Genomic DNA, 16,042 nt, shown 5'->3' with positions numbered 1-16,042 from the left:
ATTGAGTCTCAAGGCCCACAGCATTGGCATGGGGCACTCCAGGGTGGGTTTGGTATTCCAGATTGCTTGTTGACCCAAATATATGATCTCTGTGGGTCTTCTGTAAGCCTGAAAGTCACAATTAGAACAACTGAACAAAAAGAAGAGCATAAGACCGGAAGAGCGGCCTCACACAAAGGGAGATACCTTTAAGGTCTATCCGAATAGGAGGGGACTGCAGACTGACTTCAATTTCCTTCAAGAGGTTTGCTCCTGAAAAGACAGAAAAGAAACTGAGGAACAACTTACAAAATATAGCATGTCTTGGGGAGGAGGAAAGGTATTCTCAATGAACCCTCCGAATCACCTAAAAGCATGAAAAAAAATTGTGCAGGTCCCTAAAAATGAATACTAAAAACAATTTGATAGTGTTGTAAATCACTCAGTGCCCATTTCTGTTTTTTGTGAGAAAATATTGTAGCAGCTGGCTGACAGCTCTTCACAGGCTGAGCAGAAAGTCAGTGAGTCTCTAAGTATCTGCTAGGCTAGGTGGGGTTAGATACATCAGTTGTAGCACTGCCTCTTCAAAGAATGAGAAACATGTCCTCGAACAAGCCTCAAGAGGATTCAAGAAGGAGAGTGGAGAGTTTAGGGACAAAGTAAAAATAGGTGCCTAACACCAGCATTAGTGCTTGTCTTGGTCTGAGTGACGATGGAGAGTGAGATATTGACTGCTTATGCTGATGTGACTGCTGCTCATTATCAATTTTTAATGCATTTTTCTACATCAGTTTACGACACTGAGTACTCATTTTAGGAGGGTTTCTTGAACCGTAGAAACGGAATCTTCCATTAGTTTGTTTTATTAAATTTAAGATGTACTTCTGTTGTTATAAATTATTTTGTAGCATTTTTGCTACCATCTTGTTTATTTATGATTACCATTATTTTGTGCCTTGTTGCTAGGGCAATTGCAGCATTGTTAGGGGTTTGCCCTCAATGGTCATGACCCATGTTAAAGACATGATGGGTTTGAACCGGTGATACTATTTCCGTATCTGACTTTAAGGATTCCAAAATCTCTTTTTGTATTGCTTGATTTTGTGATTCGTTATTTTTGGTAGTTGCTTGATTTTGTGTTAGTTATCTTTGGTTTTGACTTTTGCCAGAAATTATTTTACTTTGATTTTTGCTTCTCATTTAGGCTCTGATACATTGTGGTAGATCTAACAGTTTTGACCTTTTTCTGACCATGTCTCATCTACAGTACAGGTTTTCCTAAGAAGAAAATCTCCATACTGCAGCTCACTATCTACACTGGTGATACCTGTGTGTTACTGCCAAAACAGTGTGCATCTGTCTTCTGTACTTTTAACGAAATAGAACTGCACCGCTGGTCTGGGGCTAGTACGTTTTCTGCAGGCTCTCATCTTTGAAATGAGGCTAAACCTCCAAAATTTAGCCCTGAGCTCCTCTGAGGCTTAAAAACCATTATTAGCCCAAACTTCAAAGCAGGCTTTGGCCTACACAGATTAGGAAAAAGATAACACGCAAAGAATACAAAAAAAACATTTGAAAACAAATGTTAAAATGAAGAAATGAACCAGTAAAACAACTGGGTAATAGTAACGCAAAAATTTCATTATTATTTTAGTGAATCTATGTTGCTTCTGCAGACCAAACACGGGAAAACCTGTCTGACTCATCCCTGAAGACATCACTTCCGGTTCTGGTGGCCAGAACGACACCACTTCCGGTTCCGGCACATATGACGACATCACTTCTGCTTATGATGTCAGAAGAAGGTCACTTCTGGTTCCCATAGGTCACTTCCAGTCTTGGCATATAAAGCCGCCATTTTTACAACCTATATTCAGTTCATTTCTGATCTCCATAGAAGACACTTCTATCTAACTTTCAAAACCCAGGGACAATACATGGGTGGCTGCCCCAAACCTTTATGAGTGTGTCAAGTCCGATCATTTCACAGTACATACGTTGTGGCTGTTGATAATGATATACATTTTCTTTTGGCCCCGGCTGTATTTCCACATTAATCTTGTGATCTTAGGTTCCTGAACTTTTCTTAAACTTCTACAGTATCTCCTAATCCTTATCTGAGATGTTTTCTAATGCACTTTTCTGTCTGTGCTTCATTTTTCTTAAAAAATGTTTTATTAATTTTATATCAAAATAAATGCAATAAATACAAATTATGTATACAGATCACAGTGCCACAATAATTAACTATATTACAGTACTTACCCCCCTCTGTCACCTCCTTCAGTATTCTAGTGAGGTTAGGTGATGGATATCTCACCATTTCTTCAGCCATTGCCTCCCACAGACCCAACAACAACACTCCACCCTTTGTTATCACCTCATTGACAAAGGACTCCACGCCTTCTGTGCCTTCAGACTCTTCTTTGTCTTTGGATCTCTGAAAGATAGATGGCCACATACTGATGCTTTTTTATTAGAGGGCAGTGGGTCTAGTCTGAAAATCTCCCATAATGGAGAGGGAGATGAGTACCATGCATAGAACAACAACAACACTTAATTTCTTGTATACCCCAAAATCAACCAAGGAATGTTTCAATGAGTTTTAACAGACCCTGTATTTTGATATTATCAAAGGCCTCCCTAAGAAGACAAGAGAAAATGTCTAAATAAACCTTGCAGGAAGATAAAAATATAGAGGAAATCTTGAGAAGGGCAATTCAGAGAGAGAGAGAGACCCTTTCAGGTAGGTTGGCCATCAATGGGTGTTAAAAATGGGGTAAATACAACACACAAAATAGAATACAAGTACAAATACAAGACAGAGCTAGATGGTCAATCGATCATTGCCACCTCAGAAATACAATACAATAGAACAAAACTCATTGTTCTTGCACAGAACTCCTCCCCAAGTGCAGGGGCTGAGCGCTGTGACAACTCTCAAGGCAAAATGCAAGAATAGATTTTACTACTCACTAAATACAGAACTGTCACATATAAGGGCACATATTTGTTAAAATACAATAACAACAAAGCAGAAATGATTTAACATAAATGAAAAACAACAACATCTGATCATCAGTTAATTGTAGAGCCACTGCCAGATTGTAGAAAAGGAGGCAGACAAGTCAGACAGAGTCAGAGTCCTGGAGACCTCCACCAACATGCCACCTCCTGCCTATTGGCCATTCTTCAGCTGACCATTTTGATGAAAACACCCTTCTAACCAATGATTCCAGTGCTCCTTTATCTGAGATGAGGTTCCTGCATACTTGGCGTAAAGCCACGCACATTCTCACACAAGCTCAATCCCTGGTGTACGTAAGTTCTCCGCTCGGTTTTGCAAACTGTCAGGAGCCAGCGTCAAAGCAATACTTTTGTTCCTGTGTGGTTTCCCTTTCATTTTTAGATCCACATCCCTGTAGCGGCTTTATCAAATACAATGAAATTAACCGCATATTGTTTATTAGTTTAAGGCATCTGATTGTAATTAACCTGTAAGAATATAATGGTCCTTGGAATGGCCAAACTATTCCAAATACCATAGCTGCTTTAGCGTTGTTACTCTCAATGAAACACTCAGAGTATTTATCCCACTGTATCTGAGTGTGGAATTATCAGGATACAGCATCGAGCACATGCTGCATCAGCCATGCCCACAGTCTATTTGAACTGCTCTCATACGACAAATGCTTCAGAGCCTTTCCTGCAGGGACATCACGGTTGAAAAACAGTTGCATCCCAAGAACTATAAACACACTCAATCAGTCCATCAAGCGCTCCTTGTAGGACTGTTTGTACTTTTAAGTACAATTACCTCACTGTAAACTTGTGATATAGTTATAATATTGCACAACCTGAGCCACTTTATAAAGCGCGTATTTACATATGATGATGATATCATTTTTTAAGATGAAATGTGGCAAAACATGTTTATTACATTATACAGGTAAAATGTTAACATTATTTAAATAATCTATATTGTTAATGATTAAACATGTGAGGACATGGTGTTGCAGCGCTAGCGACGAGTTGGTGCCCCGTTCAGGGATTGTTCCTGCCTCGCGCTGTATTCTTGCTGGGACTGGCACGACACTGGATGGATAGATGGATAGAATAATTAAACATGTACTACGAAGATATTTCAATGTTCCTTAAAAGTTTTGAAGAATCAGCGTTCTAAGCTTACAGATGGATTGACATCTATTACAGAGATGATTGTAGGGTTATTGGGTACTTGGAGAAAGAAAAGAAAAGGAAGAACAGAAATTGGGTGTTAGTACATTTAAAAGAGACAGTACTGCTGCAATAAATTATTTCATCGAAGGTCACGCACGGCGCAGCAAGCATCTTGCGGGAGGCAGGAACAATCGCTGGACGGGGCGCCAGCTTGTCACTATCACTGCACCACCGTGTTCCCATGTTTAATAACATACTTTAATTCCTATCATCATGAAAATTATATCTAGTACACATCTCAGTATTTAAATTATTCAGAGAGCTGTAATATCACGAATGAAATGGATTCTGTGTCCTGTTGGAGGAAGAGAAAGCCTCTTTAAGAAGCACGTAGTGATTCACACACATAGAGAACACAGAAGAACACATACAATACAAAGCATTTAACGTACTACTTTAGTTACATGGTATTTAAGAAACTAGTAAATTAAAGGATTTTAAGATAAAGTTTATGATGTTCTACTTTAATGACAAAATAAACTATGTGATTAAAGTGGAAATTTCGAGATTAAAGTGACTATTTTTTTTCTTGTCTTTGTACCCTATTAAGCTTCCATATGACACTCAGACGGTGGGCTATGACTCACCTTATCACGGTGACTTTGATATCTGACAACTCTGTGACTTTCTGAACTTGAACTTTCGAGTTTTTTGGCCACTCTGTTACTTGATCAACTTCCTTTTGTTGTTTATGCCACTATTTAAACCAACAAATAGTACTTTTTCCTTGCCTCCACTTGGAATTCACTGAAGTTCTTCTATTTTCCCCCATGCTTTTGCCATTGTTTTTTCACAGAACACTGAGCTTAAGTGCTATTTATATTGATTTGCATATTCAAAGAGGCATAATTCTGGAAGGAGTCTGGGAGGGGCGACAGGCGCATGCACATGCGTTATTTTTCACGCTGACAGGGATTTATGGAGCAGAAGAACATGGAAGTTGGTGTATGCACAGATTTATGCATCTGGATATTTTTGTGCATACGCACAGTTCCGCTTTTGTCCGTATGCCATGTTTTAGTGTGAATTCTACGCATGGCGTTATGCATGAAGCCCCTGGTCCTCACTTGTAGATGGTGAGCTACCACGACTGCTCTACAAAGCTTCTTTTTGGAGCAGCTCAACCATGCCACATGGATCATCCAACCTCAATGTCTGCACAAGAGGACAGAAAGTTATATTTTTTAAAGTGTTAATGTTATATCCATCCATTATCTAAACCTACTTATCCATAGAAGGGTCACATAGAAACTCGGTTCTATCCTAGGAAACACTGGGTACAAAGAAGGACCAACACCTGCATAGGGAGCCCATCCCATCACAGGGTCTATATATTACATAACTTGCTAAGCACTACTCAATAAAAAGGCTCTGTATCCCACAATAAGAATACAGAAGATTATACATATTGCATATATACTGTAATTATGATGTTAAATAAAACTACATCTTCCATTTTGACTCAATGACTAACTGATAAGAAATCTTTAGGTATTTGAAGTTGCATGCCTGACTGCAATCCAGTGCCCTAGAAATTCAAATCCTGACTGTATCTTTTTTTATATTCTGGTCCATCATTGTTCTTTATTCATTCACACATCCAACTTGTTCTTATATAGTTATTTAACTGGGATATTAAAATGATCACTCTGATTTATAATTATATTGTTAGTATTCTATAACATTCTCTATATATACTGTCATGATAATTGTGTTATTCATTGTATGAGAAAAAACAAATGACATGCCAAATGAAACCTTAATTGCTACAAGTATGTATGTATTAAATGCATATATACGGTATGTGTGTAGTAGCTAGTGTAGTAGCAAGATGTAGTGGAGCAGGCAGTAGCTTGTTTCATTTGGCCACCTTATTGCTCTTTATGTTTATCCAATTTCTTGAGATTCACAAAGGAAATACAAATATATGATTGTTTTTTAATAAATGTCATGTTTTTGGCTTTTGATAGAGAATGAATCAGACAAGGGAGGGGTCTAAATTTCTAAAAATAATAAAATAAAAAGGATCCAACCCTGCTGTTGTGATCTTGATAGTGTGTCTGCAGGTAGTGTGAATAAATAGACTGGGAAAGGAAGGTAAAAATGTATGAAAAAAATGTAGTACACAATACTAAACTGAGGTCATCAGCAAGATATTAATGTAAAGATACTTTTTGAGGTTTCTTTGATCCAACAATAAGATATTGAACATATATGAAACATCTTTTATACTTGCTGGACTCGCCCAACCGACCCAGTAATCAATATCAACATGGATTCGGCCATAAAACACTGTAAACAAAACTGACAATTGTTAAACAACAAGCAAAATAACATCATGGTAAAATAAATAATCCATCCATCCATCCATCCATCCATTATCCAACCCGTTATATCCTAACTACAGGGTCATGGGAGTCCACTGGTGCCAATCCCAGCCAACACAGGACACAAGGCAGGAAACAAACCCCGGGCAGGGTGCCAGCCCACTGCAGAAAATGAATAATTATAGTTAAAATGATAATTACAAACAAAATATTACAAAAATAAAATTCATGACACATGCAGTCCCTTTGTGTCTGGCTGTCTAGTGGTTTAGCTCTCCAGCCTGCCCACCTCTTTACTGTCAGGTCAAAGTGTATACTTTCTTTCTCTTCTCTTTCTTTTATTCTGACATATGATCATGGCCTCTTTCCTCTGCCCTAGACTCTCTACCCCACACAAGACTTTAATAAGACTGAATAAATAAACCAGTTTTTAAGTAGCTGAGTTTCAATTAGATTTTTAATTCTTAACTCCTCAATATTTTGGAATATTTAAGCAACTATGAAACCAAATGAGCTGTATTAGCCAAAACATTGTCCCACTAGATACAACAAGTCTGAATTCTGAGAGAAGATATGTTTTTATATACTGTAAGCTCATATTACTCCATTTATCTAATATATTTTTTCTCATTTTTTTAGAATGCTGTTCCCGGTGGCTCCAACCTACCTTTGCTTCATCATTAGTAAGGATTTGTTTGGTGACCAGGTTCTGCAGGATACTGGTGATATCATATTCAATCACATACACCAGGTCAGGCTTGTAGTAGTCGGTGATCTTGAGGAGATCTTCCTGAGGGTATCCTCTTACAGTACTCAAAAACACCTGTGTCAAAGCTGTAGTGACAATGGAAAAAAACAGAAACTCAGTGGTGACCGAGCTGATGAAACTCAGAGATCACTGGTCTATCAGCATATAATTTAGCAAGCAGGGGGAGGAGGAGGGCCATTGTGCTCAGGTTATTTAAATAATATGGTTCTAATCCTGCTGAGTGCTCATCTAACTGGTCTCTGCTTTTTCTACAGCTCTGGTTTTACTGGTGTCATGGTCACTAGTCAGTATAGACCACTTTTGAAATTTTTCACACTTTCTAACCTTTCTTAAGTTATTTTTATTTATTTTTACAGCCTTGGTTACCATGTTTATGGTGTCATTCACACTGCATCTAGGAATGATTCCCTGTCACTGTGATAAGTCAATCCTTGACATGTCAGACCTCATTTTATTTAAAACTGAGGGATTTTGTTTAACTATTTGTCCAAACCTTTAATAAATACAAAGTTAAACAACTTACTGTTTATAAAATATAATTAAAGCAACATTTTTATTTAAGAATAAAACCAGAGATTATAAGTGTCTGTGTGGGTTTCCTCTGGGTGCTCCGGTTTCCTCCCACAGTCCAAAGACATGCAGGTTAGTTGCATTGGCGATTCTAAATTGTCCATAGTGTTTGCTTGGTGTGTGTGTGCATGCCCTGTGGTGGGCTGGCGCCCTGCCCGAGGTTTGTTTCCTGCCTTGCGCCCTGTGTTGACTGGGATTGGCTCCAGCAGACCCCCGTGACCCTGGAGTTAGGATATAGCGGGTTGGATAATGGATGGATTATAATATCAGTCTCTCAACTACAGTATCTAGTTTTTTCCCTTATGAAAGCTCATTTAGAGAGTGAGTTAGAGTCTCTGCTGTCCAAATGTCAACCCCATCTTTCTGTGGTGCACTCTATTGTTACAAGCGGGGCTCTGGCAACTATAATATAATATACAGGAAAAGCAGAAGAGGAAATGCTTCTGAAACACTCACACAGTAGCTACGTGAGAAATGGTAGGTGTTCAGGCCACACGATGGCATCTATACTAATAAAAGGCAAAGCCCTCACTGACTGACTCACTCACTCATCACTAATTCTCCAACTTCCCGTGTAGGTAGAAGGCTGAAATTTGGCAGGCTTATTCCTTACAGCTTACTTACAAAAGTAAAGCACGTTTTATTTCGAAATTCTACGCGTAACGGTCATAATGGTCGACAATGTCCGCCATGTTGAACTTTCTTATTTATGGCCCCATCTTGACAAATTTGGTAGGCGGCTTTTCCCTGCGCTAACCAAAACCGATGTACATACTTATTTCGATGGTATGATGCCACTGTCAGCCGCCATATTGAACTTTCCAACGTCACTAATTTTCCAACTTCCCGTATAGGTAGAAGGCTGACCCCATCTTCACGAAATCTGTTAGGTGGCTTCCCTGCGCTAACCAAAACCGATGTACGTACTTATTTCGGTGGTATGACCCCACTGTCGGCCGCCATATTGAATTTTCAAAACGTCACTAATTCTCCAACTTCCCGTGTAGGCAGAAGGCTGAAATTTTGCAGGCTCATTCCTTACAGCTGACTTACAAAAGTTAAGCAGGTTTCATTTCGAAATTCTACGCATAACGGTCATAACGGTCAACAACGTCTGCCATGTTGAACTTTCTTATTCATGGCCCTGTCTTCATGAAATTTGGTAGGCGGCTTCCCTGCGCTAACCGAAACCAATGTACATACTTATTTCGGTGGTATGACGCCACTGTCAGCCTCCATATTGAACTTTACAACGTCACTAATTCTCCAACTTCCCATGTAGGTAGAAGGCTGAAATTTGGAAGGCTCATTCCTTACAGCTTACTTACAAAAGTTAAGCAGGTTTAATTTTTCGAAATTCTACGCATAACGGTCATAACGGTCAACAACATCCGCCATGTTGAACTTTCTTATTTATGGCCCCATCTTCACGAAATTTGGTAGGCGGCTTCCCTGCGCTAACCAAAACCAATGTACGTACTTATTTCAGTGGTATGACGCCACTGTCAGCCGCCATATTGAACTTTCCAACGTCACTAATTCTCCAAATTCCCGTGTAGGTAGAAGGCTGAAATTTGGTACTTATTTCGGTGGTATGATGCCACTGTCGGCCGCCATATTGAACTTTTCAACAGTCTTTGTTACTTATGGGCCCATCTTCAAGAAATTTGGTACGCGGGTTCCCAACGCTAACTGAATCCTACTTACGTACATATATATGTCCATAGCCTGCAGCTCAGTCAGCGTGGAGGCGGCGTTGGGTCCCCCATCCCAACGCCTCCCACATTGTTGGCTGCCTGCCTATATAAGGCCGTCTGTCGCTCCAGTCTCTACATTCCCTTCCTTGCTTCGCCACAGGATTCACGTCTTCCTGCTGATAACTACAGCTTTTTTATTTAATCCACCGCTTCTCCGCTGTTTTCTTGTTCATTTATTACTATTATAGTTATTGTGTAGGTATTTTAGACTTACTTTACATTGTTCAGGTACCCATTTCCTTTATCATTCCAACCGTACCCCCATTACCATGTCTATCGAGATGATCACTATCGATCAAAGAACTGTCACTTGCCGACTGGTTTCCATGCCCGGAGATGGCACCTATCTTTTCCATTCTCTGTGTTACATATTGCACGGCCATATCAGACTCACTCTTGATATCTGGAGAAACATTGTGTTTTATGTATTGAATGACTGGGACAGGTTCAAGGTGTGGACTGATGACGGTACAGGAGATAATTATACTACACAGGAGCACTAGAAGAGTGAAATGCTTAAGCCCTTCACCTATGGTACTGCATGTGAGTTGATGGCTGCTGCTGAATTGTTCGGTTGTCGCTTTCAAGTGTACCGAAATGGCCAAATATTTTACACCTTTGGACAACCGCCAATGCCTCTTAAACATCTTAGATTCACAGGTGACGATTTCAGTAGTGGACACTTTGATGTTTATGAATGTTTAAACTCTCAAAAGCTGGATGTGAAGTTATCGATGAAACCGGTTGTATACTTACAACGCTTGACAGATGCCGAATGTCTCTTCAACACAAGTCCTACAAATACTGTCGTAATTGAAACAAACCATGAAACTCAAACCGATTATGACAGCAGCAATCCAAGCTGTGAGATTTGAGACAAGATTACTGTTCACATGGCCAACTGTACATTGCATGCTTAAGAGTAAGCTCAGCACACAGCTTGGTCATATTACAACCGGAGGGCCGAACTCACAATGTGGTATACAAAGAGATCCTTAACAAATAATTATTGGTATATTTTCCCTCAGTTTAAAAAGGTTTAATTTTCTTCTTAATAAAACTTTTAAGGCAGTACTTCGCCGCTGCGAAGCGTGGGTATTTTGCTATATATATATATATATATATATATATATATATATAGATATAGATATAGATATAGATATAATGTGTGTGTGTGTATGTGTGTATATATATATATCTATATATTGTGATGGACAGCCGGGTCCCATGCCCGGCCGGGATGCCTCTGCTGCATACGTCCCGGGGGAGCCACCATGGACCGTGCAATACCTTCCCCAGGGCGCCTGGGGGCAGTCTCCCTGGCCGTGGGTCCTTCCTCAGTCTCCCCCGTGGCTTCATGGGACATGGAGTCCACCACAGCCCGGTTGGGAGATGGGGTGGCCGCTAGGGGTACTGCGGAAAGCCAGCCGCCACATCGGACGACTTACCAGCCCCACCCGGAGGTGCAATTAAGGCCAGCTGGTCAGGCACCTGGAGCACTTCCGGGTGGGCTATAAAGCAGGCAACCTCCTTCCATTCTCCTGGGAGGAGTGGTGGTACCAGAGAGGGAAGAGTATTGCTTGTGCTTTGGGACTGTGTTTGGGCTGTGTGGCACGGGGAAGACGTGTCACACAGCTGAAGAAAAATAAAAGCCTGTGTGTTTTTGTACACATGCCTCTGCATGGTCTGTGCCGGGTCGGGCGCTATATAGCCCTTTTACAATATATATATATATATATATATATATATATATATATATATATATATATATATATATATAATGTGTGTGTGTATGTATGTACAGTATGTATGTGTATATATAGAGAGAGATATAGATATAGATATAGATATAGATATTAGATATATATATACTGTATATATAATGTGTGTGTATGTATGTATATATATATATATATATATATATATATATATATATGACAGCAACACTCATAACAGTGACAAAACAATTACATTGACAATCATTTTACGTTATTTTGAAAATGTTTCCTTTAATTTTTCATTACTTCTTTAACACACTACTTCTCCGCTGCGAAGCGCGGGTATTTTGCTAGTCCCCAATAAAAGTCTTAGAGAGTCAGTGTGCTAATAACTTGCTACTCCTGAAATTTATCAATTATTTTTCAAAACATTAAGAAGTAGCCTTTCTGGAAACCTGTTGATGACTTTGGGCATGAAATGGACCATAGTTTTTGTTTTTTTAATGTTAGCATGAATGCCCAATCAGTCAATCAGAAGCTGTTTGCCTTGTGTATATGATTCCTAATTCATTTTGTGCAGTTATGTCTGTCACCTGCAAATTTAAAAATCAATGAAACTACCACCGATGTGCTCTTCTCCTGAAAAGGTCAGAAATGGATGTTTAGACTTTAACTAAAAGAATTGCAATTCCATCTCCTGACCTTCGAACCTGATACAGTGATCCCTCCTAGATTGCGGGGTTGCGTTCCAGAACCCCCTGCGAAAGGTGAAAATCCACGAAGTAAAAACCATATGTTCATATGGTTATTTTTATATATTTAAAGCCCTTATAAACTCTCCCACACTCTTATAAACATTTCCCGCACAGTTATACAGCATAAACCCTTTGTATTCTCTTAGATATTAGGTAAGATTCGTTGAAATTATGTATGTAAACACACTGTTTATATACAGTAAAACCTAAATATTATTTTAAAGATATCAAGCATCTCCGATATCACATATGTTACAGCCATTATGATAGACAGGCCACCAGCAATAAATACGTACAATGCAATAAAAATTGTATACAGTAAAATGTGTGTACAGTGACACTAAACGTACATACATGTACTAAATACTGTACATAGAAAATGAATTATGGTTACTCACCAACAACGACACGACGACTTGTCCGATAACGTTGAGTTTAATTTTACTGCACAACAAAGGAGAGCATTACAGCTCTTCTAAAGGAGCCTCTCCAGGCGACTGTGTAGCATCGCCGTTGTTCTTCTTTTGGCTGTCTTCAATCCAAATTCCTAAAGCAGATTCCATCCGGACTACCGCCTTATTATGTCCACTTACAACTCGTTTTGTGCCCTGGTTAAAGGACACTGTGGCCATAGATCTTATATTCTTCTCCTCCTTTTTAAACAAAAAGAATCCTGGACTCATTGATGCCGTAATGGCGTCCTACAGTGGTATAGCTGTTCCCTTCCTTCAACATATCCAAAACCTTTACCTTTTCGACAATCGTTAGCATCTTCCGTTGGTGTTTGGGCACAGCCCCTAAAGCAGTAGCAGGGGCAGATCGTTTTGGAGGCATAACGAAGAGCTTGACTATGCACAAAGATAAACACAAAAGTTAACTCTTTACACAGCGAAACATGTTGATGGTGAATGAGCAAGACAAGACTTCCTGGTTAACACAGCGGAATCAAATTCGGCGCTCCAGCGCTAAGCCAATCAGCACACAGGAACTTAACTGTGTGCTCTGATTGGGTAGCTTCTCAGCCATTCTCCAATGGCGTCCTTTGTATGAAATCAACTGGGCAAGCCAACTGAGGAAGCATGTACCAGAAGTAAAAAGACCCATTGTCCGCAGAAACCCGCGAAGCAGCAAAAAATTCGCATTAAATATTTAGATATGCTTACATATAAAATCCTCGATAGAGTGAAGCCGTGAAAGTCGAAGAGCGATATAGCGAGGGATTACTGTATAGCAAGTCCATAAAAATTCTGCAACAAATTCAGTATTTGAAAAAGCACACCTAAGAATATCTTAGTTTTCAGAATTCATAGCATACATAAAACTATATGCATGATGTAATTTTCAAGTACGGTACCTTTGTTTTTTGGTTCCTAAGTCCTTACGTTTTCTTGGTGCCTCATCCCCTTTCTTAATATTTTAGGCATGTTTGAAAATTGTTGAACCTTTTCCTTGTGTGTTTTTTGTAAGCCAAAGTCTACTTACAGCTTTCAGACAGAGGCCTGTTTTTTTTTTTCTAGGCCCCATTCTAACCCGGTTGCTAGATTTGGGAGACCAGGCCTCATTTTCTGTTTGCAGCCTTTGAGTCGTAACTCTCGGTAGGACCGTTGTTAATCTTTTTTCAGGTAGCTATTTGCTAGGCGAGAATTTTATGATCTTTATCTGCAAAAAATCAGGTTAATTCACATCTGGATTCACATCACTTTCTTTACAGTGAAAGAATTTCTGAAATGTAAATTTTGGTGTCTGGGGGGTTGGGTGTTTGTACGTCTCTCTATTATAAACAAAAATCTTGTGACGAGACGTGATTTAAAGGCAGAAGTCTACGTGACCATCATCATCATCAAGCCCTTCCGTGAGAATCCTAAATCCAAAGAGGACTGTTTCATTTATGTTAGGTAGAATGCCCAGAAGGGACTGGGCGGTCTCATGGTCTGGAATCCCTACAGATTTTATTTTTTCTCCAGCCGTCTGGAGTTTTTGTTTTTCTGTCCCCCCTGGCCATTGAACCTTACTCTTATTCGATGTTAATGTTGATTTATTTTGTTTTATAATTATGTCTTTCATTTTTCTATTCTTTAATATGTAAAGCACTTTGAGCTACTGTTTGTATGAAAATGTGCTATATAAATAAATGTTGTTGTTGTTGTTGTGATATTTGGAAGAGAGATCTTTTGAAGAGAGACAGAGAGACACTTTCATGTCCCGCGAGACGGACAAATCACGTCATACTTACAATCTTTGGAAGTAAGTTCCATGATACACATGCAGAGCAGGTTAGAGATAATGGAAGTAGGAAAATTTGAAAGTCTCAAAAAAAGGAGAGTAAAGATCGCATTAGCGCAAACAAATGGAAAATATTACTCGGTGAAATAACGGAACAGCGAAAAGAGATCGCATAGTGTTTGAGGATGTCTGGGGGACAAGAGAGACAAGGCAGTGGGACAAAAGGATAGGTGCTGTACAGGCTTTTAAACATTTGAAGCACCGCACGAAATGCAGATCACGTGGCACGGCAGCAACATCAATCCAGCAGCTGATCGAGCAAAGAGGAGGTAAAAACAACCAACTATTATTTGTTTCCCATTGTATCACCGTTTTAAAGGAGTTTCGGAGGAGTGGCTGCATCTGCTTGGGGTGCGTTCAGCCCCCCTCTTCATAATAGTGCTTGGTGCTGGTTGGGGGTAAGGGGTTGGCTAGTGAAGTGAGCAGGGGGCCATAGCCCCCTAGTAAATACATATTATTAATTTGTAGTGTTTGCAAACGGCTAAATAACTTTTGGTGCTTTTCTCTAAGTAATATATTGTTACTATTTAATCATATTTCCGTGTGATTGTCTTCATAAGCAGGCTGTTATGTGAACTTTGCAGTACAAGTTTGGTGTTGCCCAACTTCATCCATCTGTCTTTATTAAAGCATATCGGTAAAATCATTTCACAAATCTGTTGCTTACTTCCTAACCCCTTAAAAATTATGGGCTCCCTTCACAATTCTCTATTGTGACAAGCTCTTCACTTTTATAGTGTGAAGCAAGCAGTAGTTTAGCTGCAAGAGAGCAAAGACAGAGAAGCCCCCTTTTTTGAGATGTAAAGAGTGGTGAAGACAAAACTTAAAAGAGGAGAATCTGGGTATCAACAGACTAAACAGGAAAAGAGTGTAGAAAATGGCATTTGTCTCTGCTAAGGGATTTGTTCAGGGTGACACCACCCTCTCTTAGCCACTTGTCTGCCATGAGATGGCACTAGTGATGGGAACAGAAAATGGATTAGTGCATTCAATAGCCACCTGTTCTGCCACTGTATTAAAGGAGAACTCCGTCAGCTAGTGATCAATGAGGGTGCCTGATGCAAAGGAGCCTCTTACACAGTAATGAGCTCTTCCTCTGTTAGACTCACAGTGCTCACCCCTCCAATTACAGCATAAACTCTTCTGAAGTATTCTCACCAGAATTATCAGCAACATCTTTATCAGATCTTCTTCTCCTAGAGAAAATCAGGCCAGAGTGCGTAGAGCTGTTGTGACCCATTTTGATTGGAGAGACGGTCAGTCTGTGTTCTTCCCAAAGTCCTTTTCACTAAAGCTCATCTGACCACTCAGCAGCCAGGGCCTATAGACAGAAGAAGACATAGGACTGGAGAATTACACAAGCAAACTAAGGAAGAACAGCTATGGCTAAAGGTTGTATGCATAGCCTACTTCTAAAAGCCCAGGAATGTCTACAACTAAGAAAACATGATTACAACTGAAATGTGTTGTTTGAACATCATGAAGGATTGTAGGCCTAAAACTGCACTCTATTCAGGGCCTCTAAGCATCTAGGATTAAAAAAAAAGTAGGCAATTTGATCAAACATGACACTCACATAGCTTACAATCCCTTTCTGTGTTTACCAACATTTCATCATTACTTGTCACTTTAAGCAAGCATCACT

General features: G+C 39.6%; 1 protein-coding gene across 1 annotated transcript; it reads right to left on the bottom strand.

The window, feature by feature from the left end:
• Nucleotides 1–8: 8 nt before the first annotated feature.
• LOC120534607 lies at nucleotides 9–15,637 on the bottom strand. The gene is made up of 5 exons (XM_039762196.1): nucleotides 15,556–15,637; nucleotides 7,213–7,379; nucleotides 2,245–2,419; nucleotides 187–252; nucleotides 9–130 (listed from the first exon to the last, which is right to left on the bottom strand). Exons 1-5 carry the CDS (start codon nucleotides 15,635–15,637, stop codon nucleotides 9–11), a joined length of 612 nt encoding a protein of 203 aa, XP_039618130.1.
• Nucleotides 15,638–16,042: the final 405 nt, after the last annotated feature.

Source organism: Polypterus senegalus, chromosome 8 (genome assembly GCF_016835505.1).
Source record: "Polypterus senegalus isolate Bchr_013 chromosome 8, ASM1683550v1, whole genome shotgun sequence".
In the NCBI taxonomy this organism is placed as follows: Eukaryota; Metazoa; Chordata; class Cladistia; order Polypteriformes; family Polypteridae; genus Polypterus; species Polypterus senegalus.
This window is presented reverse-complemented; position numbering and strand designations above follow the sequence as displayed.